Source organism: Aptenodytes patagonicus, chromosome 2 (assembly GCF_965638725.1).
Source record: "Aptenodytes patagonicus chromosome 2, bAptPat1.pri.cur, whole genome shotgun sequence".
In the NCBI taxonomy this organism is placed as follows: domain Eukaryota; kingdom Metazoa; phylum Chordata; class Aves; order Sphenisciformes; family Spheniscidae; genus Aptenodytes; species Aptenodytes patagonicus.
In genome coordinates this window covers 106370952-106394853 of record NC_134950.1, presented here as the reverse complement: position 1 = coordinate 106394853, position 23902 = coordinate 106370952, and the positions used below count along the sequence as shown (strand labels likewise).

General features: G+C 40.5%; 1 protein-coding gene across 2 annotated transcripts in view; it reads right to left on the bottom strand.

Moving 5' to 3' along the window:
• The window catches only part of CTDP1 (CTD phosphatase subunit 1), a 128488-nt gene that overhangs the window by 68251 nt on the left and 36335 nt on the right, over nucleotides 1-23902 (bottom strand). For both annotated transcript variants that reach the window (XM_076330659.1, XM_076330660.1), the window contains exons 9-11: nucleotides 9679-9820; nucleotides 7063-7293; nucleotides 307-472 (exon numbers count right to left, since the gene is read on the bottom strand). In XM_076330659.1, the coding sequence (XP_076186774.1) occupies nucleotides 307-472; nucleotides 7063-7293; nucleotides 9679-9820 (539 nt within the window). The remainder of the gene's footprint in view (nucleotides 1-306; nucleotides 473-7062; nucleotides 7294-9678; nucleotides 9821-23902) is intronic.

Sequence of the window (23902 nt, the reverse complement as noted above, 5' to 3'; positions counted from 1 at the left end):
GTGACACCTGGCAAAGTTAAACACACAGCAAATGCGATAACATGTTTCATGTGACAAAGCTATACTTAAATGAAGTTCTGCTTTAAAGGCCTGCTTACACTCCCATTCCTTAATTCAAGTTTGCTTTGCAGACCATAACTGCATTTTAGACTGAACTGTACTTCTTAGTCTGCTGTGGCTTTTATGCCAAGTTACTGTAGGGATACAAGGTCAGTTCACATACATGCATAATTTAACAGAAGTTAAACTGTTATGCATAACTAACAATCATTATGTTAAAAACTTGTCAGAATTAGTTAAGCTCACCTCTTTATCCATACTCTCTAAATCCTCTTTACATAGGGTGTACAGGGGCATTGTCTCAGACATACTTGGCTGGCGTTTCCGCTTAGATGGACCAGGCTGCTCTTCATTTTCACTTGCTGGTAGGTCTTCTTCTTCGAACATCTGCTGCTGATGTGGTTGAACAACTCTGAAAAATTTCAGGGGTCCCACATAAGAAAGATTTACTTGACTTACAGCTTGTCTAGAAATAAACTCCTATAAACAATTTATGACTGCTGAATACCTATGATTTTGCTTAATAAAATTCTGTGTTCATCAACAGAAGAAAGATCAAATCTCCCAATGATTGCTTTTATTTTCAGTCTGATGGCTTAAGTTCTTATTCTACCTTTGCACAAGGTACTCGCTCTCCTGCCTTCCCATTGTTCTTATAAGTAACCATCAAACCTTTCTTGAAGCCAAGAGTTTCAGTAGCTGCAGATGCGTTGCCCTTAAAATACTTTAAGGTTTGTGCTCAAGTGAAGTTCGTCCGTCACTTGACACATTTATCATTCAGGAAACCATTCTTACGTTCTAATATATTTTTCCTGATCTATGTTATGCTTGTATTCTTGAGTCTCAAAGTATACCTTTCTATTTCTCAACCTTACAGACAAGAGGTTTGCAAGTAGAAAGCTCATTTCTGCAACCTCAATCTTCAGACATTTCCCAGATGCTAAGCCTGGATGAGATGCAAAGCAGACCGTATTTCTTTTTTGCTAGTGTATTCAAATATGGTAGCATTTTCTCTTAGTTTGTATTTTATTACCTTGTTAGCTACTGTATTTAGCCAGAACACACAGATACAACAAAAAATGTAAAAATGTTCATAAAAATAGATAAAATTATCATAACTTCATGGGAATTGCTTTATAATAGTAATAAAAAGATAGACTACATCTAGAACAACACCAGAGGACTTCTACCTTTCTTGGGTAACTTTCTCTCTGTGAATATTACTTAACTATTAAAGACTTGGAGAAGCTAAAACTGCTACACAATGCAGTTTAACTATGAATATTGGGCTGTCACACTAACCTCCTGGAACACATTACAGCAGCTCAGCACCAACCAGAATCCTATTCAAAGATCTCAGGTCATAAAGCTCATGGATCACAAATTATTTATGCTAGCCACAAGATTGTGTGTGTGTGGAATGACTACCACAAGCAAGTATAAAAGTAACTGTATTTGAAATCACAAGCTGTTTCAAGTTGTAACTACCAGGTGAGACTCCACCAAGGTGTTTCTGAGGGTGGTGGCAATTAAGAAAGGGTACAGCATGGTCTCTGCTGACAAGAGTTTCAGCGCAGGGTGGCTGCTTCTCGACAAGCCTGGATTTTCAAGAAACAACTTTAGATCAGCAGCCCCACCCAAAAAAGCCGTTATTAAGTTACGTAAATCCAGTCACAGGTAAGGTTCTACAAAATCGTTTCTTCTCTCATGAACTTGACAGCTTCTTAAGAAGGCCATCTAAATATCAAGATTTTTTCCTACATAAGTACTTCAATCCCAGAATGTATGAAATCTGAAAGCCACACGAAGCTGTCAGTCGAGCTCATTTTGAGGGCTCATATTTCCTAAACACACATCTCTGCTCTCAGATCCCATGGATAGATGCAGGAGATGCGAGTTCATTTTTTGAATTGGGGGTGGTGGAGGAAGAGCCAAGCCATTGCTGTGCTACCCAGAACTGCGCTATCTGCTGCAGAAGACCCCCCATCAGCTCAGCACCACTCAGCAACAGAGCAGAAATGTTCCCCTTCGCAGTTTGTCATTTCTGTACACTGGAATTTCCTATGAAGCCAAAACAATGATTTAGATGTTGTGGAAATGAACTAACCAAACTATTTTTCTGTTAGAGGTTTTCATCACAGCTTAGTAGTTTTTTGGGTTTTTCTTCCTCTACTAAATGTTTTCTACTTTACAAGACCACACAGTTTTCTTTTGCTATTAAACTGCTCTCAGACAATAATTTTCATATGTAGAAGAGGAAAAAAATACAGCATTCCACTATATTTTCCAAAAGGATATTTTAAAATATGATTTCTCCGCCTTTTTAATAGGTACCCTACCTTTTTAATAGGTACCCTAGTCAAGAGAAAGGTGGTGATGCTATTCACATTCTTACTAAAACAGAGAATGACGAAACAAAAGGTGTAAGCATCTTACACAACTGCATTAAAAACACGACAAGCTTGACCATGCCAAGAATTATACACAAGTTATATGCAGCAGGCAGCCAAGCAGGTTTCTAGATATATATAAATCTAGTATATTTTTTTTTTAAGAACACATTATCATACTGGTGACAGTGAGAACTCGTCCTTTTGCAGTTTCTGTATCATTGTATTCTTATTTATATTTGAACACTTTAGAGAACATCACCCTCACCTCAATGGGTGGCAAAGGCAGGAATTATTTTGCATCATCATTAAATAAAAACTGTATTGACAGTTTAATTCTGGAGATACTGCATCCAGGACTAGGCATAGCTATGAACTTCTTTACTCTGAAGCAATAATATGCAGAAATACTACAAGTCTCAGGTTAGTCTTGAAGACTCCACCATTGTTGGAGAAAAAAAAAAACTAAACCCAAACAAACCAAAACCAAACAACCCCCCCAAGCATAAAATGTGAGATCATCCTTGACCACATTATCATAAAAAAAATATTACCTGTATTAACTGTATTAAATATTACCTATTAACTGTATTAATAGCTTCTAAAGGCTTCTGTCAGATTTTTTTCCCCCAGTATTTTCCCACTGCTACTAGATAAGAAACAACGGGACTCTTCCTCAAAGCATTCCAAAAAGCAATATAAAACAAAGACTTCTTTAAGGTTTGTAAGAAATATTTTTATTTTATCAAAGACATTTTTCAGGCTTTACATTTTCAGCTGCTTGTTATGTTGATCAAAATTTAAAGACATACAAATGCAGGAATTTACATTTATTTCTAATCAGATGAGATTCATCAGTACTTTTTCAAAAATAACACTATATTCAACCCTGCACAGGTTGGCTGGCGCTTGCCAGTGTTACATGCACAAGGACGTGCACGTGCGCTAGAACTCACTGCATGCAGGGTGTGTTCAACATTTGTGGAAGTAATAAGCATCTTAACACTTTCATTGATACAGCATCAGGGCAAAAGCTAAAATAGCATTATCATCATGAAAATGTTAAAAATATCTAAATTCCATTGATGATTTCAATTTGGTACTTCGGATTTTTGCTGTTATAACAAGACTGATAACATTAGATAGGAAAAATTGTAACAATGAGCATGCAAATTAAGAAACAAAAATTTTAAGTGAAATTAATTTATACGAATCTTAAAGAACTGCTTCAGCCACCACATCTGCTTGACACACCTTTTCAAACCAAACATTTGGTGCATCTTAGCATTATTTAAAACCCGAGTGCCACTTTTAACTTCTCACATGTAAATTATATCCACATTTTAAGCCTTGCTTCATCTGTTAGTGTATTATTAGCATTCACTAGAATTTAACTTGTAATATTATTTTTTCTTTATTGTAGTCCAAGATGCCATTAGCATTTGCTTTTTTTTTTTTTGGACAATACTACGTTACACATCATGACCTGTTACAACTTTAGTGTTCACTATAATGTTTGTAGAATACTGCTTCCATATGAAAATGCAAATTGTTGAGATACATATGGAGTGTCAAAGCTCTGACACGCAGGTTGTTTTTAAAGAAGAATCCTTCCTGTTCTCAGACAGTGAAGAGCTCCTGCCAGCTGCCAGCAGCCACTGAGCAGCACTGCATTCCCTTCCCTTCCAGTACAGCTGCAAACTCTTTGCCACCCTTCTGCTCAGGCTGCAACAGCCATGACAAAAAGCAGGTGTTCAAGTCTTACAGCACTGAGCACAATGGCAAGATCTATGCCTGTTGCACGAAACGTTGGCCAAATTAACTGAACCATCTGTAATTCACTGGTGACAGTTTCACTACAAATTGTGTGTAGATATTTAAACTAATCATATCCTATTTTAAATTATGTTTCAAGTTGAATCCCAGAAAGAAACTAAAACTGTTGAACCCAAAATAAAAAAGTGAGAACTGAAACAGTTCTTATGAAATGGTACTCAGATAACTTGAAACCCTTTTCAGTAACCAGCCTTGCAAGAGGTTATCTTCAAAGGTCTATTCTTACAGTAAGAGACCGAGTACCATTGCTAGGCCACATGCAACTACCATCTCCCCAAGGGTTTCCTCTTGCAGCAGCGCAATTTTGTTGCCCACTGTCTGAACTTCAGAATCAGATAAGTTTTTAGAAACTATCAAAGAAGATTGTTGGAAGCTTTCACATCCACCCACAACAGGAGCAGTTGTGAGTGTTAACAGCTTTATCTAACTCTGCTTAAATTCAATGGCGTAGTTAAATACTCTCATTTTTCTGTAGGAGGTGAACATACGAGCACATGAAGTCTGTCAGGACACAAAATACATTGCCCTCTACCAAGAAATTGCTGCACTGAGGTAATTTTCTCTGAAGTCAAGTATCGCATCAATTTTTAAATTGGATGTGAAGCTTTTTTTAAAAAGCTATCATTGATGTATGCATTAAGACAAAGCAAAGCGATGATACAGTACTTCTGCCTCAGCTCTTGCTTAGTCAAGACACAGCAAAGCTGTTCCTATTTGGCTTTTTGTTACTTCTTTACAGCCTTCGTGCTCTGCCTGCACTGTACTTCCTATCCATTAAAAGTACTTAAAATGGTGTTTGATCACTGCACTGCTTTCCTCCTAGACTTTACCAAGACACTCCTCACCATCTTAATTGAAGATAGCAGAACTGCTCTGAGGAATATAGACATGCCCCAATTAAGAAATCAGTGTTTACAGGTCACTAATTTTACCACTAGAATCAAATCAACAGGAAATGATGATGAAAATACTATTTCCCAGCATATATCTTATGCTAATCTCTTTTTTTACAGCTACTTAGTTATGGGGTGGAGTTGCAGCACTGAGTAATTGGATTCACTTTCTTAGATTAAAGTGTCTTAACCCTGAGCACTGATAGTCAAAAAAATGCTTAAGTGAAATAAAATAAGGGAAAGGAGATACAGTCTTGATCCACCCCCAAAACCTGTCTAGGGCTCTGAGAAACTCAACTAGGAGGACAGCTGAAGTATATTTCTCTCCTTTTCCATAAGATGTTCACGAGAAGAAACACCTCTGCATTAAAGAAAAATAGGCTTAGGTGTGGACATAACTCTTCATTAAGTTGTTGACAAAGGTAGAACAAACATCAAAACCCATTCTTTTTAAAGCATTTAACGATGCATTAATAGCAACATAAACCATCATACTGAAGCATCTTAGAAGTGTCATGACAATTATATACACATACAACCTTCCCAGCTCTATTTCTAGACAAATTCCTTTCCATAATAACTGACAAACAAACCCAAAAGCTTTTCAGCTTCTCTCTGGATACATGCTGTGTCTTGATCATTTAAAGCTTTTCCTGTTCATTTAACATGTCATAGTAAAGTAAAATACAGACTTTAAAGACACAGTTAAAAAGGAACTGAAAACAAGATGTCTTCACAAACAAGAGACTCAAAAAACCTGTGTTGACAGAAACAAGGAAGCTGAAATAAGAAAAAGCCTATAAAAAGATGACAACTGAAAAAAACATAGGTTGAAATAATTTAGCAACAGGAAGATAGAGTGGAAACATAACAAGCTACACCAATATACAAAACCTTTACAAGTGATATACTGCAAAAGTGGCAGGGGAGGGAGAAGAAAGGTAGAAAACTGTGTGCATTTATAATTGTGCTTTGTATTTTCGTAGTTGCTTGGAAAACTGAATTGCTTTGTAACAACTGCTATACTCTGATCACATTGTACAAAGGAATTTTGATCACATTTTACAGACAAGAGAAAAGCTTTGCCTTCAACTGGATGATGCTTTACCACTGGAGTCAACAAGCCTTGCTAAACTTGTTAGCATTCCAGAAAGTTAGATCTTTTATGTAGACACTTAGGGATGAATTTTAGATATTTTATCCATCCTTAAGAGACAAGTGTTGTCTTTGTAGCTTAACCAAATTTTTTTTTTTAACGAATTTTGGCGAAGTCCAGATGCTAGCCTTTGTAGTTCAAAAAGCAGGCCACCTCCTCCTCCTGCTGCTTTAGTGTCTTAATTTAGTGATCTAAGAATTATTAACTAGCACTCAGTCATATGGCCTTATTTAATAATACTCAGTTAGCTATACCCCTCGTCCACCACTTCTAATATTCCTCAAAACAAAACACAAAGCTGATGTCCCATCTGAAGGAATTAGGTGAAGAGGAAAATTTTATAAACAAAAGCCAAAGGCTATCAGATATATTTTATAGACAAAAAACAATCTAGTATTCTAAGACTTGTTAAAAAACATTAGGCTGCCTCGCTTCAGAGATGAGTTATTCTAACATTCTTTAGAGTGCATAAACTACATGCTGCATTTATTTGCTTTGAGGTTTCTAGTCACACTTAGGTGAGGCACAAAAAGCATCTGGAATTCTAGCATCCTGATTTCACTTCAGCTGACTATTCAGTTTCACTCATTTCCTTGGCTTTTTAGAAAGCAAACAAAGTAACTAAAGCAAAGATGACAATTTGATCAAATGCAAAGATAACAAGAGTTAAATTTACTACAGCATCTGAAAATATAGCTGAAGTGACTCTTAGCTATGCTTTAGGTACCTGAAGGACGAGTGTTCACCGTGGACTGGTAAGGTGATGGGAGGAGCTGGAGACTGGATGTACATTGACTGGCCAGAGGTCTGAGCGCCCTTCCTGATTAGCTTTCCAGTGTTAGGATCATAAAGTCGAACTTCAGGACCAGGTTGAGACTTTGGATGGATGGGTGTTGGGTGAAACAGAGCTGTCTGAAATGTGCTGTGTGTATCAGGAAATGTGGCAGGGCTGTTCTCTCTGTTGGATGAAGTTCAGAAAAAAATCGCTTTAGAAATTTAAATGGGCTAACCAAAATGTACAAAATGAGCATTCTTTTCTTCTAAAGGAGAAAGTGGGGAAAAAAAAATGGTTTGGAAGACTTCTGAAGAAACATTTGTTCTCCCCCACCCCCAATAAAGTCTCACTGAATTTAAAACAGAAAAATGCAAAGACACAGATAACGGCATATTTACATTATTAAAAAATTATTAAATGTGCCTTAAAAAGTGTCTTAACATACAAAGTTACTGAAATTGCTTCCAGTTAGTAACAACTGCACAACTAGAGTAGCATGATAATCTGCATATATGCAACAAAGAGAAAAGCGTGCTATTGTATCAGATCTTAGTATTTGGTCTCCAACTTGGCTCTGAGAGAAAATAAACACACAGTATTAATTTGCAAATCATCCAAATTCATTTGTTAAAATACTAAGCGGCCTATGATCACCCTGCTGCATTTTAAAACATAATTTTAGAAGTGTCAGCAGAAACATTCAGAGATCAGTCTGCAGAAATCACCTTTATGGCATACTATCCAATTATGATGAAGTGCCACAAAAAAAAAAAAGGAAACAAATTGCATCATTAAAAAAAAAATCAAATAAAACAGCATGTTATGCACCACAAAACCAATGCTATAGAAAAAACAATTAAACTATATTGTAACAAATATTAGAAGTGCCACGAAACTGGAGTTTTTACCATATGCTTTCATGGATGTTTCTGAAGTAGTCTTGTAGCATCAGTACTTAAGGTCAACCAATTCCAAGTTTACTTATTCTTTTTTGCTATTCTTAAGCTCATTTTATATGCAAATATTTTCTCAGAGTTCATCCCTCACGTAGTTCATAAGTGCTTTGGACCAGTAATCACTATTTCAAGCAGCTTCGTTAAGGAGAAAATCTTTTCCAAAGAAGTTGCACATGTTGGGTTAATAAAGTAAAAGTATTTGCATTAAGATAGATGTCTTACTGACTGAAGGACTGACTGGGGAGGAGAAAGGAGTGAGGGAAAGTATGAAGTTAAGGTATATTGTATTTGAAACACAGAAATAGGAAAAATTATCATCTTGTTTCAATAAAATGGAAGAGTAAATTAAGATAGGTAGAAAGACCAACATTCACCTAGACATCAAAAAATGATGCTTACAAGTCACTGTCCAGATTTCTACTGAGAACTTGGCAGGGTCAGGCTTCTGAGACAAGTTAAATATCCCATACAAATATTCCAAAGTTTGATAAAAAAAAATCTGATAGCACTTTTTAAAAACAAAGTATTCTAGTCAAGCCATAAGTAGGCTATATCTCTTTCCTAAGTTTTAGAGATCCTGGGTCTCTACCTAGTCTCATTTGATAAGTGATCTCACTTCCAGACGTTTCTACTTTTGGTGTCTTCAGAGTGTATGAGGACTTTACACATGCACATTCTGCCCTCAAAGGGCTAGCGTCTTCTAAGCAGAAAGCAAATCTCTAGCCTACCCAGTCAATCACACCACTATCAGTTTAATACAGAAAACCCAACATGCTATGCCCCTTCCTGTCTAAACACAGAAGGGAAGGTCCTCCATTAGGCTTGCAAGATGCTATTAATGTGAGTCTATCCAAACAGATAACAAGTCAAGAAGCAGAAGCTGGTTCTACAGTATCTTGTCATGAGTTATTTTAGCCATGGCACTTTCATAAAGGGGACTGTTCTTAATAGCCCTCTGACTTCCTCTGTGTTAATAAAGTTTTTGGCTGTCCTTCTATTTGCTGTCACCCTAGTGCACTGATTATTTTTAAGCCTTTCTCCTTCAACACTTTTTCTTATCATGCCAAAACCTCCTGTTCTCTCACTACTTCTTTTCTTCCAGTTTTTGCTTCTACCCTCATGCCTTCCAACCCCTCTTACATTTTTCTGCTGTATTTTTCTGTTTCTCTCTTCTTCCTCACTACCGAGACTCAAAAAAATGCCATACTTTATCAATTCTCATGTTGTGGGAGTATGTACATTTTTTAATTCATTTGGCAGCATGAATGATCCTGTGCCTTGGTGGCATTCCCTGTGTTAGTTCGTGGATGAACTGTCAAGGTCAACTGCTCCAGCTGAAGATGGCTAACAATGAGAAATGCTAGAGAAACTATGGGTACCACAGGTTTCTACTGATTCTGCTAGCTGCTGAACTGCCTCCCGATCCCTTAACAGTCTTCAGTTTAAGCAGCATAGAAATGGACAAAAATGGAGGGTTCTCTCATAAAATCTGTAAGCATTGCACATCATTCTGAATTTGTCAGAAACCGATTTTATAGCTGCATTAACAAATTCGCATAATTGTATGAATAACCTATTGTCACAGCCCCTACTCCCCCAAGTTCCCACTTACCTATGTGTTTTGATGTAGTCATCCTTCAAGGGAAAGAGCTGTTCCTCAACCTTGTCCCAGCGCTCCAGGCAGCTCCACAGCCAATCAGGGTTTACAACATGGAGGTCCTTGCAGTCCTGAGCTTGCCGTACTTTTTCTGTGCCTATTACGAAGCCAAACATAACATTACAGTGTTCCCAGAAACACAGAAGATAGTTTTAAGCACACACCGGTTTAAGAAGAACATTTTGTGATCAATCTTACAGAAAAAAACCCCACCCCTCCCCAATCCAACAAAACAGTCACAACTGATAAAAGCAAGACTAAATAAGATGCAGTGACCTCAGTCTCAAGCTGGATGAAGGGATTTGTAACTTCCCGAAGCACTGGCACCGTGGAAGTAGTCCACTAAAATTAATCCATAAGGAAATCCTCTACACCTCCATGTTGACTAAACAAACAATACAAATGCATTTTTGTATTTCATCTCCTTCATTTCTATTTGTCAGAGTCTAAGCAGCAGTGACTCTTCAATGCCATTAAAGCCTAACACTAACTCATCATACTAACTTTCCTATGCACAGTCCCCTGTACACACAGTATGCTACCTTTTAACAGCCAGCCACCCACTCAACCTCCATTTGCCAGAAGCAGGGGCAAAGCAGATAAATGGATTATTTTGTGCCAAAGGGGAACAACGAATGTGAAGTTAAACGTGGCAGGCTAGCACAAAGTCCACATGAAACCATCGACAATGCAGCATGCAAGTAACAGGTGATCTCAAATTCCACCCTCTAGAGAAACCAGAACAAGAGAGAAACTCAGTAAAGTTGCTATAAATCTTTGCCAAGACGCATCAAAACCAGTAAACAAAAAGAAGTGAATAAAATAAAGGTTGACATTAACCTCAAAGTGTAGTCTGTTCCCAGAAACAGCTGACTGTCCAAATGTTTCAAGAATGTATGTATTCTATTTGATTGCAAAAATTAAATTTTACCAATCGTGGTACTTGTTTCAGCATTTATCAGAGAGATCTATGGAGGGACTGAACACTTAGAGACAACACAAAATTGTATGATCTGCCAATAAATCATTAAATATATACGCAATAGAGAAAACCCCGAGGATTCTGATCTGGTACATCTATGCTTGACACTTACACATGGTATTTTTACACTGCACAAATACTGGTGTAGCTAGAACGTGATAAAGGAACTCTCATCAATCTGACAGTCTGTCTCATAGCTGAAAGCCATCACTCTTCCCTTTTGTTATATCCCTATAATTTATAGCATTTCATCTTATTTATACATTATTTAAAATGCTTATCAAACCCAATCATTTGTCCACGTTCTCTCTTGGTGCAAAGACATTTAAATACACTTAATATTGCACTACATTTTTTGTTTAGAAATGTGAAATAAAAGGAGACCATCAAGAACTAAAGGCAGGAGTTCAATTAACAACCTAGCCCTCTCCTCTAGGTTAAGAGCAGAGCTCTCAGAACTGAAGGTGAAGAATGCATCACTTCAAACACTACCCACTCCTGTTGATGCCTGTCAATTCTGCACAAAGACCCTGGGGTTTCTTCCTGCAGATGCTTATATAAAAACCACAATACTCCAGTCTAGTTTACCTTATTAACTTAAAAAAAATATTCTAAGTGAAGTTTTTAATTTTTTAAAAATTTAAAGTTAGAATTTATGAGCCCTTGTCTATTTTCATAAATGTGCCTTCAGGAATGAAGCTTCCAGAAAGAAAAAAAAAAAAAAAATCAAATTTCAGAACAATTCTGACAAGGAAGCAAGAGCAGTAAATTAATTTGATGATTTCAGCATAGTTCCCTGGAGTTTTATCTGCATGACTGTCATTTAACAACATGACTTTACTTGTTTCAATTAAGATGAAAGTCTTGAAGTACCCATACTTCTCCACATCATTTCAAGATGAAAGCAAACAGTTAATAGCAAATACCTAAAAGCCCGTGTACAACCTGAACTAGAATCTACTGAGGTAGACTGATCAACTGAAATGCACTTGAGGATTGACCTAACTAGTTAGACAGTTCAGTTTCTAGACTTCTGTATATTCAAAAGACTAAATAAACAGAAAGGGCAGGAGATCATTGTCCTTTACCAAAGTGCTGAAAGCTTCTGTTTCCCTACTTTTCTTCCCCCAAACCCAACAGAATACAGGAGTAGAGCTACATTTTCCTCTATCTCCAGATACAAAAACATTTTTTCTTGGATTTAGATTAAAAAAAAAAAATGTTCTGTGCACAAATACATTTCTTCTATTTTCAGCAGCAAATGCAAGTAATTCCACAGTTCAGGATTTAAGAGCTGTACAGTAAATGTAAAGCTTTTCTCCCCACTAGTATCTTTGCAATAAAAAAAGCATTAATTTAAGAATCCAAGATAAACACAAACACAAAATTGAGTATTTAAAGATAAAGTCCTTTCCAAACCACAAATGACTTAGAAATGCCATATTTTCAATTTTGCCATGAAATAAAAATAAAACCACTGTCCAACAAAGACTCAGTGAAAACAATTTTAGAACTCCAACCACATTAATCCCAGCACACCTTTGCTGTTCAATAGGTTTTAATTGGCTAAAAAGCAAAACTGTCTAAGAAGGAAGGCCAATGCACCCAGATCATTCATCCTCCGATACAAGAAATCTGTTTTCCAATTAATCATCAGTTACAAAAATAATCAGCAACCCAGAGCACTTTCTTGCAACAGAAATGAGCCAGTTTACAGTGCCAGAGGGAGCTTCCACAGGAGGTGGTATTATTATTATTATTATTATTTATATAACTTCAGTAGGAATTGTAGAAATACCTGCAGTTAGAAACAGGTAAGTATAAAGCTGTATTTAATTTATACACAAGGTATGTTTCAGAGGAAAGAAAGCAGATGTTCTGAAGGAGAATCAGATTAAGAGATCTGGGGGGGGGGGAAATATTAAAAAAAGTGAAAGACTTGGCTTGGAAAATGCTTTCTTTTGAGTATAACGGAGAAAAGCAACGACAATATAATAAGAACAAAGAGGTAAGAAGACGGCTGTTATAAAGAGAATGCTGAAATCAGGTTCATAAGCATAGGAGTTTCAGGGGAAAAAAAAGGCAACAAAAGCAAGAAGTCCAGTGGAAGTTTAGGTACTTGTGCCTGGTATTAGATACTGAATCAAATATCAGACAGGACTAGCATTACTGTCCTGCACATAACTCTGGAGCTGATTGAATACAACATACAATAGCATGTGATTTCACTAGTAAGCATACAGAACAGTTAACCAGAGTTGGTGGTGCTACTGGATAGACAGACTGCACTTATATAATACCCTGAAGAAAAGCTTATCTGATACTATAGTACATCCATTCGCCCAACTATAGATATTGCTGCTCCTTTTGGACTTCATTGGGGGAACCTGAATAAAACCATAAAACTGCACCTTCATCTCATGTTAAATCTGTGAAGTTATGTGAGAAGATGGCTTCCTCCAACTATTTTTAAAACTGATGTTTCTGCATTGATGATTTGTCAGGTGCTTCACCTTGCTGCCCGTTCCACACGCATACACATTCTGCGTTCACGCATATCTGATCGTTTCAAACCGGATGCATGCTGAGGAGCTAAGTAAATTCTTCTAGTCAAAGGCAAAGGAAGCCTTAAACATGAAAGCCAAAATGGCACTATTTTGTATGAAGCTCTTATGGTTCTGAAACAATAGCTCTGAAAGGTATAAGCCATGACATAAAATTAAAGTTGGCGACATGAAGACCAGTGTGTAACCAAACCCACCTCCCGAGGGTCAAAAGCCTTACCTTTCTCACCTCCACAATGCCAAGGCTTTCTGCTTCCTCCCCATTTCTAAAGTGCAGCTGCCTATTGCACGCTCCAGCATTCAGAAAATGGCATGAGGTAATACAACTGTGTCATCTCATGGGCTGCCTTCTATTTCTAGCTGACATCTTCACAAATCAAGATTTCACACATATGATGTTCTTAGAGCAAGATTTGGTGGAACACCAAATTTAACTGGGTAGAAGAAATAGTACTGCAATACTTTATATCCTTGCCTCCTCCTCTCCCTTACCCCTGTGTAATGTCTCCTTTTGGAAGTATGCTTATTAAGAAGAAATAGCAGAAAGGATTTTAATCCATCCAAGCAATAGTACTTCTGATGCAGTTAGGAACACCTGAATCATCCAACTCGGCTAAAAATCACATAGAGAAAAACTATTATTTCTGGACTACTTTTTTTGCATTATTCTCCTCTAATCACCTTTCCATAGTTCAAATTCTAGTCTAAAATTGTTCCAAAAAGTTAGAGAGGCACACAAGACTTTCCACATGAAGCAGCTACGGTCCACATTTATCACATCTACCCTCTGATGGATACAGCCTGAAGCACATAATATTGGGAAAAGGTTATTTTCAAACCTGGGGAAGGGACTCACCAATTCTACTTTTGAACTTGCAAACAAAGGTTGAAAACACAAAAAAGCCTCCTGTTAATCTTGACAATTTGTTACTAAAAAAGTGACCAAAATCAATAATGCAACAATAAACTTCCACAGCTGTTCTCTAGGACATAGTTTCACTACAGCAATTTATTTTATCTTATCCAAAGTATGAAGCACACTAGGCACTTAGGCAACATAGATAAATGAGACTCTCAGCTGTATGTTTACAAAGACTAAGAAGAAATGTTACACTGCATATTTGCCTACATTCACATTACTAAGTAGTGCAGCCCAACAGGGAGATCTGCAAGGCAAAAGGGTGCTGGAAGAGCCATGCCCACCCCATATGCATTTCAGGGAGTTTTGCTTTGGATTAGCTCTGCCCAGTCCTGTGGACCAAACGCCCGTGAGGGCTCAGCTGACTGTGCCCTCCAATTCAATCTCACCCATGAGGAATCCAGTGTGCAGGCTTGAGGCAGTGCCAGAACGAACTGAAGTACACAATGGGAAGTGACCACCAGAGTCACTCTCAAAACACTCTCCTGATTCCAACACACTGTCGTGGTTTAACCTCAGTTGGCAACTGAGCACCACGCAGCCGCTCGCTCACTCCCCGCTCCCGGTGGGATGGGGGAGAGAATTGGAAGAGCTCAGGTGAGAAAAACTCATGGGTTGAGATAAAAACAGTTTAATAATTGAAATAAAATAATACTACACAAAGCAAGTGATGCACAGTACAATTGCTCACCACCCACCAACCGATGCCCAGCCAGTCCCGAGCAGCGGCCCCCCCGGCCAGCTTTCCCCCAGTTTATGTACTGAGCATGACCTCACATGGTATGGAATGTCCCTTTGGCCAGTTTGGGTCAGCTGTCCTGGCTGCGCCCCCTCACAGCTTCTTGTGCACCTCCAGCCTTCTCAGTTGGTAGAGCGTGGGAAGCTGAAAAGTCCTTGGCTAGTGTAAGCATTACCTAGCAACAACTAAAACATCAGTGTGTTATCAACTTTGTTCTCACCCTAAATCCAAAACACAGCACTGTACCAGCTACTAGGAAGGAAATTAACTCTATCCCTGCCAAAACCAGGACAATATCCACCCCTTATTCTATACTGTCTACGTCATGCTCAAGTCTCTCATTTTCCAGTACATTTTCATTAATCACCACCCCCCCTTTTTTTTTATATACACACACACACACACACACACAGAGATATCATTCCCTTAGTCTATGGGCCATCCCTCTAAAATGGACATTGAGTTCATTTAGCCCATGACTTCGGGCTCCATCTGTTGTAATAATCTTCCAGGGCAGGAAAAATGGAGATGGTATGTGGTGTTGGATTGTTTCATGTTGAAGTCAGTTCTGGTACTATCATCACTGTGCTTTGCTTGGTTTCACTGAAGTTATTCATTAATCTGGGTGATTCTTATTGTAATAACATTAGTAGAGCATATAATATTATGTAGTACTTAACATCACATAGTTCAGATCATTGGCTATTTTCACCCAAAATCAAATCCCCTTGAGGTACACATCAGACTTCCCCATCCTTCCGCATTATCCACCAAGCGCACCCAGGTCCTTGAGCAAAAGCAATCCCACAGATGGGTTTGCCTTTGCCCGAGGCAGGAATAACCCAAACTGTTTTCCCCAACATATTTTTTTTATGTGCACTACAGGGACTTTATTCCCATCTACAGTACGTAAAAGTTCTGACTGGGCAGGGCCTGCTCGACTGGCAGATCCCCTCGTGTCGACTAACCAGGTGGCCTTTGCTAAATGTGTGTCCCAATCTTTGAACATCCCGCCACTCATTGCTCTCAGCGTAGTCTTTAACAGCCCATTGTATCGTTCAATTTTCCCGGAGGCTGGTGCATGATGGGGGATGTGATACACCCACTCAATGCCGTGCTCTTTGGCCCAGATGTCTATGAGGTTGTTTCGGAAATGAGTCCTCTTGTCTGACTCAATTCTTTCTGGGCTGCCATGTCACCACAGGACTTGCTTTTCAAGGCCCAGGATAGCGTTCCGGGCAGTGGCATGGGGCACGGGATATGTTTCCAGCCATCCGGCGCTTGCCTTGGCGGGTTTGTGGGAGTGTGATATAATCGGTCTGCCAGGCCTCCCCATATTTCTATTTCAGCCATCGTCCTCCATACCAGAGAGGCTTGAACTGCTTCGCTTGCTTGATCGCAGCACATGTTTCACATTCATGGATAACCTGCGCAATAGTGTCCATGGTCAAGTCCACCCCTCAATCATGAGCCCATCTGTATGTTGCATCTCCTCCTTGATGGCCTGAGGTGTCACGGGCCCACTGAGCTATAAATAAGTCACCCTGATGTTGCCAGTCCAGATCCACCTGAGCCACTTCAATCTTAGCAGCCTGATCCACCTGCTGGTGGTTTTGATGTTCTTCAGTGGCCTGACTCTTGGGTACGTGAGCATCTACGTGACAGACTTTTACAACCAGGTTCTCCACCCGGGCAGCAATATCTTGCCACAATGCGGCAGCCCAGATGCGTTTGCCTCTGCGCTGCCAGTTCCTCCGCTTCCATTGCTGCAACCACCCCCACAGGGCATTTGCCACCGTCCATGAGTCAGTACAGAGACAGAGCACTGGCCACTTTTCTCGGTCAGCAATGTCTAAAGCCAGCTGGATGGCTTTTACTTCTGCAAATTGGCTCGATTCACCTTCTCCTTCAGCAGTTTCTACAACTTGTCACATAGGACTCCATACAGCAGCTTTCCACCTCCGATGCTTTCCCACAAGATGACAGGACCCATCAGTGAACAGGGCATATTGCTTCTCATTTTTTGGTAGCTCATTATACATTGGGGCCTCCTCAGCAGGCGTCACCTCCTCCTCTGGCGATATTCCAAAATCTTTGCCCTCTGGCCAATCCATGATCACTTCCAGGATTCCTGGGCGACTGGGGTTTCCTATTCGAGCCTGTTGTGTGACCAGTGTGACCCACTTACTCCACGTGGCATCAGTTGCATGATGTGTACATGGGACCCTCCCTCTGAACATCCAGCCCAGCACTGGCAGTCGGGGTGCCAGGAGGAGCTGTGCTTCGGTACCAACCACTTCCGAAGCAACTCAAACCCCTTCATATGCTGCAAAGATCTTTTTTTTGGTTGGAGTATAGCGGGCCTCGGATCCCCTGTATCCCCGACTCCAAAACCCTAGGGGTCGACCTCGAGTCTCCCCTGGTGCTTTTTGCCAGAGGCTCCAGGTAGGGCCGTTCTCCCCAGCTGCGGTGTAGAGCACTTTTTTTACATCTTGCCCTGCCCGGACTGGCCCCAGGGCTACTGCATGAACTATCTCCTCTTTAATTTGTTCAAAAGCTTGTCGTTGCTCAGGGCCCCATTTGAAATCGTTGTTCTTCCGGGTCACTTGATAGAGAGGGTTTACAATCAGACTGTAATTTAGAATGTGCATTCTCCAAAAACCCACAACACCTAAGAAAGCTTGTGTTTCCATTTTGCTAGTTGGTGGAGACATGGCTGTTATTTTGTTGATCACATCCATTGGGATCTGATGACGTCCATCTTGCCATTTTATTCCTAAAAACTGGATCTCCTGTGCAGGTCCCTTGACTTTACTTTGTTTTATGGCAACACCGGCTTTCAGAAGGATTTAGACTATTTTCTTCCCTTTTTCAAAAACTTCTCCTGCTGTGTTGCCCCACACAATGATGTCATCAATGTATTGCAGGTGTTCTGGAGCCTCACCCTGTTCCAGTGCAGTCTGGATCAGTCCATGGCAAATGGTGGGGCTGTGTTTCCACCCCTGGGGCAGTCGGTTCCAGGTGTACTGAACGCCCCTCCAAGTGAAAGCAAACTGTGGCCTGCACTCCGCTGCCAAAGGGATGGAGAAAAACACATTAGCAGTATCAATTGTGGCATACCACTTGGCTGCCTTTGACTCCAAGTTCATATTGAAGTTCTAGCATGTCCGGCACAGCAGCGCTCAGCGGTGGCATGACTTCATTTAGGCCACGATAGTCTACCGTTAGTCTCCGCTCTCCATTAGACTTCCGCACTGGCCATATGGGACTGTTAAAGGGTGAGCGAGTCTTGCTGATGACTCCTTGGCTCTCCAGTCGACGAATCAGCTCATGAATGGGAATCAAGGAGTCTCGGTTGGTGCAATATCACCGCCAGTGCACTGTTGTGGTAGTGATTAGCACCTGTTGGTCTTCGACCTTCAGCAACCCCACAACAGAGGGGTCCTCCGACCAGGCAAGGTGGACAGCTGTTTAATTTCCTCTGTCTCCAAGGCAGCTATACCAAAAGCCCACCGGTACCCTTTTGGGTCCTTGAAATACCCTCTCCTGAGGTAGTCTATGCCCAGGATGCACGGAGCCTCTGGGCCAGTCACAATGGGGTGCTTTTGCCCCTCATTCCCAGTTGGGTTCACTTTGGCTTCCAATACAGTTAGCTGTTGGGATCCCCCTGTCACTCCAGAAATACTCCAGGGTTCTGCCCCTGTTTGGCTTGATGGCATTAGGGTACACTGTGCACCGGTGTCCACTAGAGCCTTATACTCCTGTGGGTCTGATGTGCCAGGCCACCGAATCCACACAGTCCAGTAAACCCGGTTGTCTCTTTCCTCCCCCTGGCTGGAGGCAGGGCCCCTCTAATCCTCATCACAGTACTCGTTTCTCATTTCTTGTACATATGAGTCAGAAGTTTCTTCATTAAGATCAGGAGTAACATCAGCCCTTCTACTCTCTCTGGGGAACTGCCCACTGGAAACTGGAGCAGCAATTTTCCTGGAAGAACCCCTTTCTGTGATTGTTTTCTCTTGCAACTCACGTACCCGCGCCTCTAGGGCTGAGGTAGGTTTTCCACCCCACTTCCTCATGTCCTCTCCGTGGTCACGCAGGTAAAACCATAGGGTGCCCCGTGGTGTGTACCCTTTATATTCTCTCTCTTGAGCAAAAGAACGCTGACTCCTAATAGCCGAGATACTGGTCCGTACAGGTGGGGAGTAGGACCTGTCCTCTCTGAGTTGCTGGATCTCCCGGGACAGTTTCTCCACAGCTGAGACGAGGGAGGAAGAGAGACTTTCCTCATATTGCTGGAGCTGACCAGCCAATTCATCCACCATTTGTCCCTCTCCATCTTTCCAGGTCATCACTGCCAATGAGTTGGCATATGACGATGGGGAGCTCCTTACAAACTTCCGCCACATGGGTCGTGTGTCCTTGACTTCATCTGCATCTTTGGATAGCTGTTCATTGTTCAGGTCATCATAAATCACCTCCAGCACAGCTAATTCTCTCAGAAACTGGATACCCTTCTCCATGGTGATCCACTTGCTTGGGCAACATATGACATCTTCCTTGAAGGGATACCCTTCCTTCATGCTTGACAAGAATCGCCTCCAAAGGCTGAGGACTCATGTCCCTTTTCCAATCTCTTTGTCAATGCCCCCTTCCCTAGAAAGGGATCCCAGCTGCTTGGCTTCTTTACCCTCTAATTCCAGGCTACTGGCCCCATTATCCCAGCATCGGAGCAGCCAGGTGACAATATGCTCACCTGGATGATGGCTGAAATCTTTTCATCTATCTCGCAGCTCACTCAAGGATAGAGATCGGGTGGTTACTGTTTATTGAACTTGTTTATGAGTTCTTCCTCTTCTTCCTCCCCGAGCAGTTGCCGGCCCTCCTCCTCCTGTTCTCATGATGGCCCTTCTCCAGGGTAGTCTGCCTCGTACACTTCTTCCTCCGGCTCCCTTTTAGAAGAAGCTTCTTCCTCCCTTACTAAACGAGCCGACTTCTGCTTCCAAGATTTCTTCTTGTGTACAGGGGCGACTGATACCGGCACAGGCTGGTTCTTTGGTTCAGCCACAGGGCCTGTCACCGGGGTCAGAGTGGCCGCAGGGCCTGTCATTTTATCGTCAGATCCAGAGACCTTCTCTTCCCTTTGAGGGTACTGAGTAGTGTTGAACAGGGCTCGGTGGGCATGGGCCAGGCCCCAGCACGTTGCAATGATCTGCGTCTCTCTGGAGTTGCCAGGGTGACAGCATACTTTTCCCAAATATTCTACTAACTTTTCAGGATTCTGCACTTTCTCAGGGGTGAAGTTCCAAAACACTGGGGGTGCCCACTGGCCTAGGTACTTGCCCATCTTGTCCCACACACCCTGCCACTCATAACTATCCAGCCTTGGGGCAGATCTCTGGATGATATTCTTAAATTGCTTATTAACCTTAGACAAAACCGAAACAATATGCCCAAGAGATACCAGTAGAAGTATCTTAACTCCCCAAAGATGTTTAAGATATTGAAAAGTTACTGTAATGAAGGAGGAAACATCATAGAAGAAGGTAGTGACACTGCCATTCTGTATTTCCTCCATAAAAAAACCTCACAGAGGAAGGACTGTAATTGCTAATTGTCTCCACGAAGTGGTACCCAAAGTACAGTAATGGCTTCAGTACAAAGCTGAAATACCAGATTAAGCTCAGGGCCAGTGTTTTAATAACAAATCTCCCAGGCAAAACATCACTAATCACTGCAGACCACAGCAAACTGCAAAAACCAACACCAATCTCTAACATGTACAGCAAAAAAAGGAGCATGATACAGATTACACAAATCAATATCGAGAACAGAGAAACCAACATTGTGACCCACAACTGTTAACAGATATAAATTCCTTAATACGCTCCAGTTAATCTGTTGTTATCTCAAACCCTTTGTGTGCCTGTTCGGGTGCCAAAAAGGACTGTTGTGGTTTAATCTCAGTCAGCAACTGAGCACCACGCAGCCGCTCGCTCACTCCCCGCTCCCGGTGGGATGGGGGAGAGAATTGGAAGAGCTCAGGTGAGAAAAACTCATGGGTTGAGATAAAAACAGTTTAATAATTGAAATATTACAATAATAATAATAATAATAATAATAATAATAATACACAAAGCAAGTGATGCACAGTACAATTGCTCACCACCCGCCAACCGATGCACAGCCAGTCCCTGAGCAGCGGTCCCCCCCCGCCAGCTTTCCCCCAGTTTATGTACTGAGCATGATGTCATATGGTATGGAATATCCCTTTGGCCAGTTGGGGTCAGCTGTCCTGGCTGTGCCCCCTCCCAGCTTCTTGTGCACCTCCAGCCTTCTGGGTCAGTAGAGCATGGGAAGCTGAAAAGTCCCTGGCTAGTGTAAGCATTGCCTAGCAACAACTAAAACATCGGTGAGTTATCAACTTTGTTCTCACCCTAAATCCAAAACACAGCACTGTACCAGCTACTAGGAAGGAAATTAACTCTATCCCTGCCAAAACCAGGACACACACCAAAGTCAACATATCCTTATAGCAGTTTGCAATCAGGTTGCCAGAAATTGCTTGGAAAATCTGATCACTAAAGTTTATTTCTCTTCAGACCATTTTTATATATAAATCTTGATTTATGATCAAATCCTGAAGCTCTTCTCCAACAACGTTAACCTAAGACAAGTCGTACAGACCTCAGTGTTTTGTCCTACAAGAATTAAGCGATCACAAAATGGTGATAGATGCACTCTTTGGAGGCTATGTCTAGAGTTCAGCTTTAACACTGCACTGTGCTTTGCCAGCAAAATCAGCAGGCTTACCTGGTCAGTGCCCGAGTTTAGAGCAGTGTTTAACTGGAGTTTTTTAAAGACACAGCCTTTGAAAATTTTCTTCAGGAAAAAAAAAAAGAAATCTGTGGACACATCATAGCTATGTCTGGTGAAGACCTCACACCAAGTCATAGGACAGGCTAACAAGACTTTATGAGCTGGCAGCTTTCTCCTCTCTCAACACCTCAGAGCCAGACTCAGGAGTAAGCATTTAAGTAGGTAGATGAGGATGAATAAAAGGAGCCATAGTTCATAGTACAATTGGTATTTTAAGCAACCTCATATTTAATGATATTAAGCAAACCTTGACATTGGCTAAGTCACCAAAAGTAAGGAAATTATCCCATATACTTTTCTAAAGTATAGGAAAAGACACAGAATTAAAGATATTTTGAAAAAGAAAAGAAAAATTCAGGGCTTGAACTGACGTATTTCTGCTCCTACCCCACTAGAATAATTTAAGTGACCTGAACAGCTTTATCTGCTCCACCAGCAAAAACTCAATACAAAAATCAACTACAGTATCTTTCATTTGTTCAGGAAGGAACATAACAAGGTGTATGAAATAGTGTGGTAACTGCTTAGCAACGTGTGTACACAGCTATAACAACTCATCATCCAGTGCAGTTTACTGTTGCTTAAAACAAACAGCGGATGTTTCAAAGACTGAAGTAAGATTTATGCAGCCCATCGGTAAGTGGAAAGGACTATAGAGTAGCCTTTTCTCAGTCACTCAGGTTTATGAAAGCTGATTAGATGATAGAAAGATCCTTGTGTTTTACAGTAATTCAGGTAGATAGTATTTTCCTCCCTATATAAATGAAAAAAATCCAAATTTTCTCCAAGAACAAGGATTTATTTTCAGAATTCAGAGTATCTCAGTCTGCAGAGAAGCAACCTGCCTATCTGCAGAGAAAGAGACACGTATATACAAAGAATAAAAGAAATTTAAGTTATTTACTGCCATAGGCTGGCAAGAATACTGTAAATACAATGTAAAATGGTATTCACTAGCTGTTCATTCCATATACCAAGCTATGATGTGGTCATTTTGCAGGGGGAAAACCCATCCCCTCCAAGACCTACGGGGTACCCTGTTTCACACTGACTTCTTCCCTTTTTATTTCCTCTGACAAATTCTTCCTCTGTCTTCAAAACTCAAAAGCTAACAGTATTTACCCCCACCGCTGCTGCAGATTAAGTATATGCCATTTAGTACAGCTCAGCTAATGCAAAGTAAACATGTAAGTTAACTTGCTTGTCTGAGTCCTAAGTCTGCCGTTGCTAGTGGGGTCATCCAGAAATACCAAACTGACATATGCGTTTTAAAATCACCTTTTCATAACCACATTAAAAAATGAAAAAGAGAAAAAGAAAAAAGAAGCAGAACGACATTGTCTGGTCTCAGGTCATTGACTTCTGAATAAAACTCAAGAAGGGACATGCTTTTGTTTCCCCCTTTCACCAGCAATTAGACATCAAGCAGTGGTTCAGGTGTTTGCCACGGGAGCCAGAGATGCATTATTTGTATGGCTTACCGGCCATAATAGAGACTTGCAGAATTTGCTTTCTAACCACACGAGAATCAGTATGAAAATCACGTTGACAGCTGAATTATCACAAATCCAGCTGTGACAGGACACGATTTATATCCTTGAAATCTCTGCTTAAACTTCAGAGTTTCCCTCATGAAGTTAGGATGACGCAGCATAACTACTCCCATCTAACCAGAGGTGAGAAAATATAGTCTTCAGTTGAAAAAACAAAAACCCATCACAAAACCAAAACCACAAGCAAACCATGAGAATCTTAAAAAAAAGGTTTATTGGAGAATATAGTTTTTTTACTCTAAACCCCCCTATTTCACTGCCATTGTTACAGAAATAATTACTAAGTGATGATGAAAGATGACAATAGTCTTGCTCATTAAGCAGAAAAGACTGCAAGTTGCCTCTTTTAGAATTAGTGCAATCCTTTTCTTACTAAAAGCAGGGGTCAGCTTCTACATACTGACAATAAAGGTTTTTCAACGCAGCAATTCAGAAATAGCGTTGTTCTTGTGATTTCTTGTTTTAATTAGCAGGCAATATTTGAATATATTTTAAGTACCAAGTGCAACACCAACATTACACGACTATTTTGAAGGAGAGTCT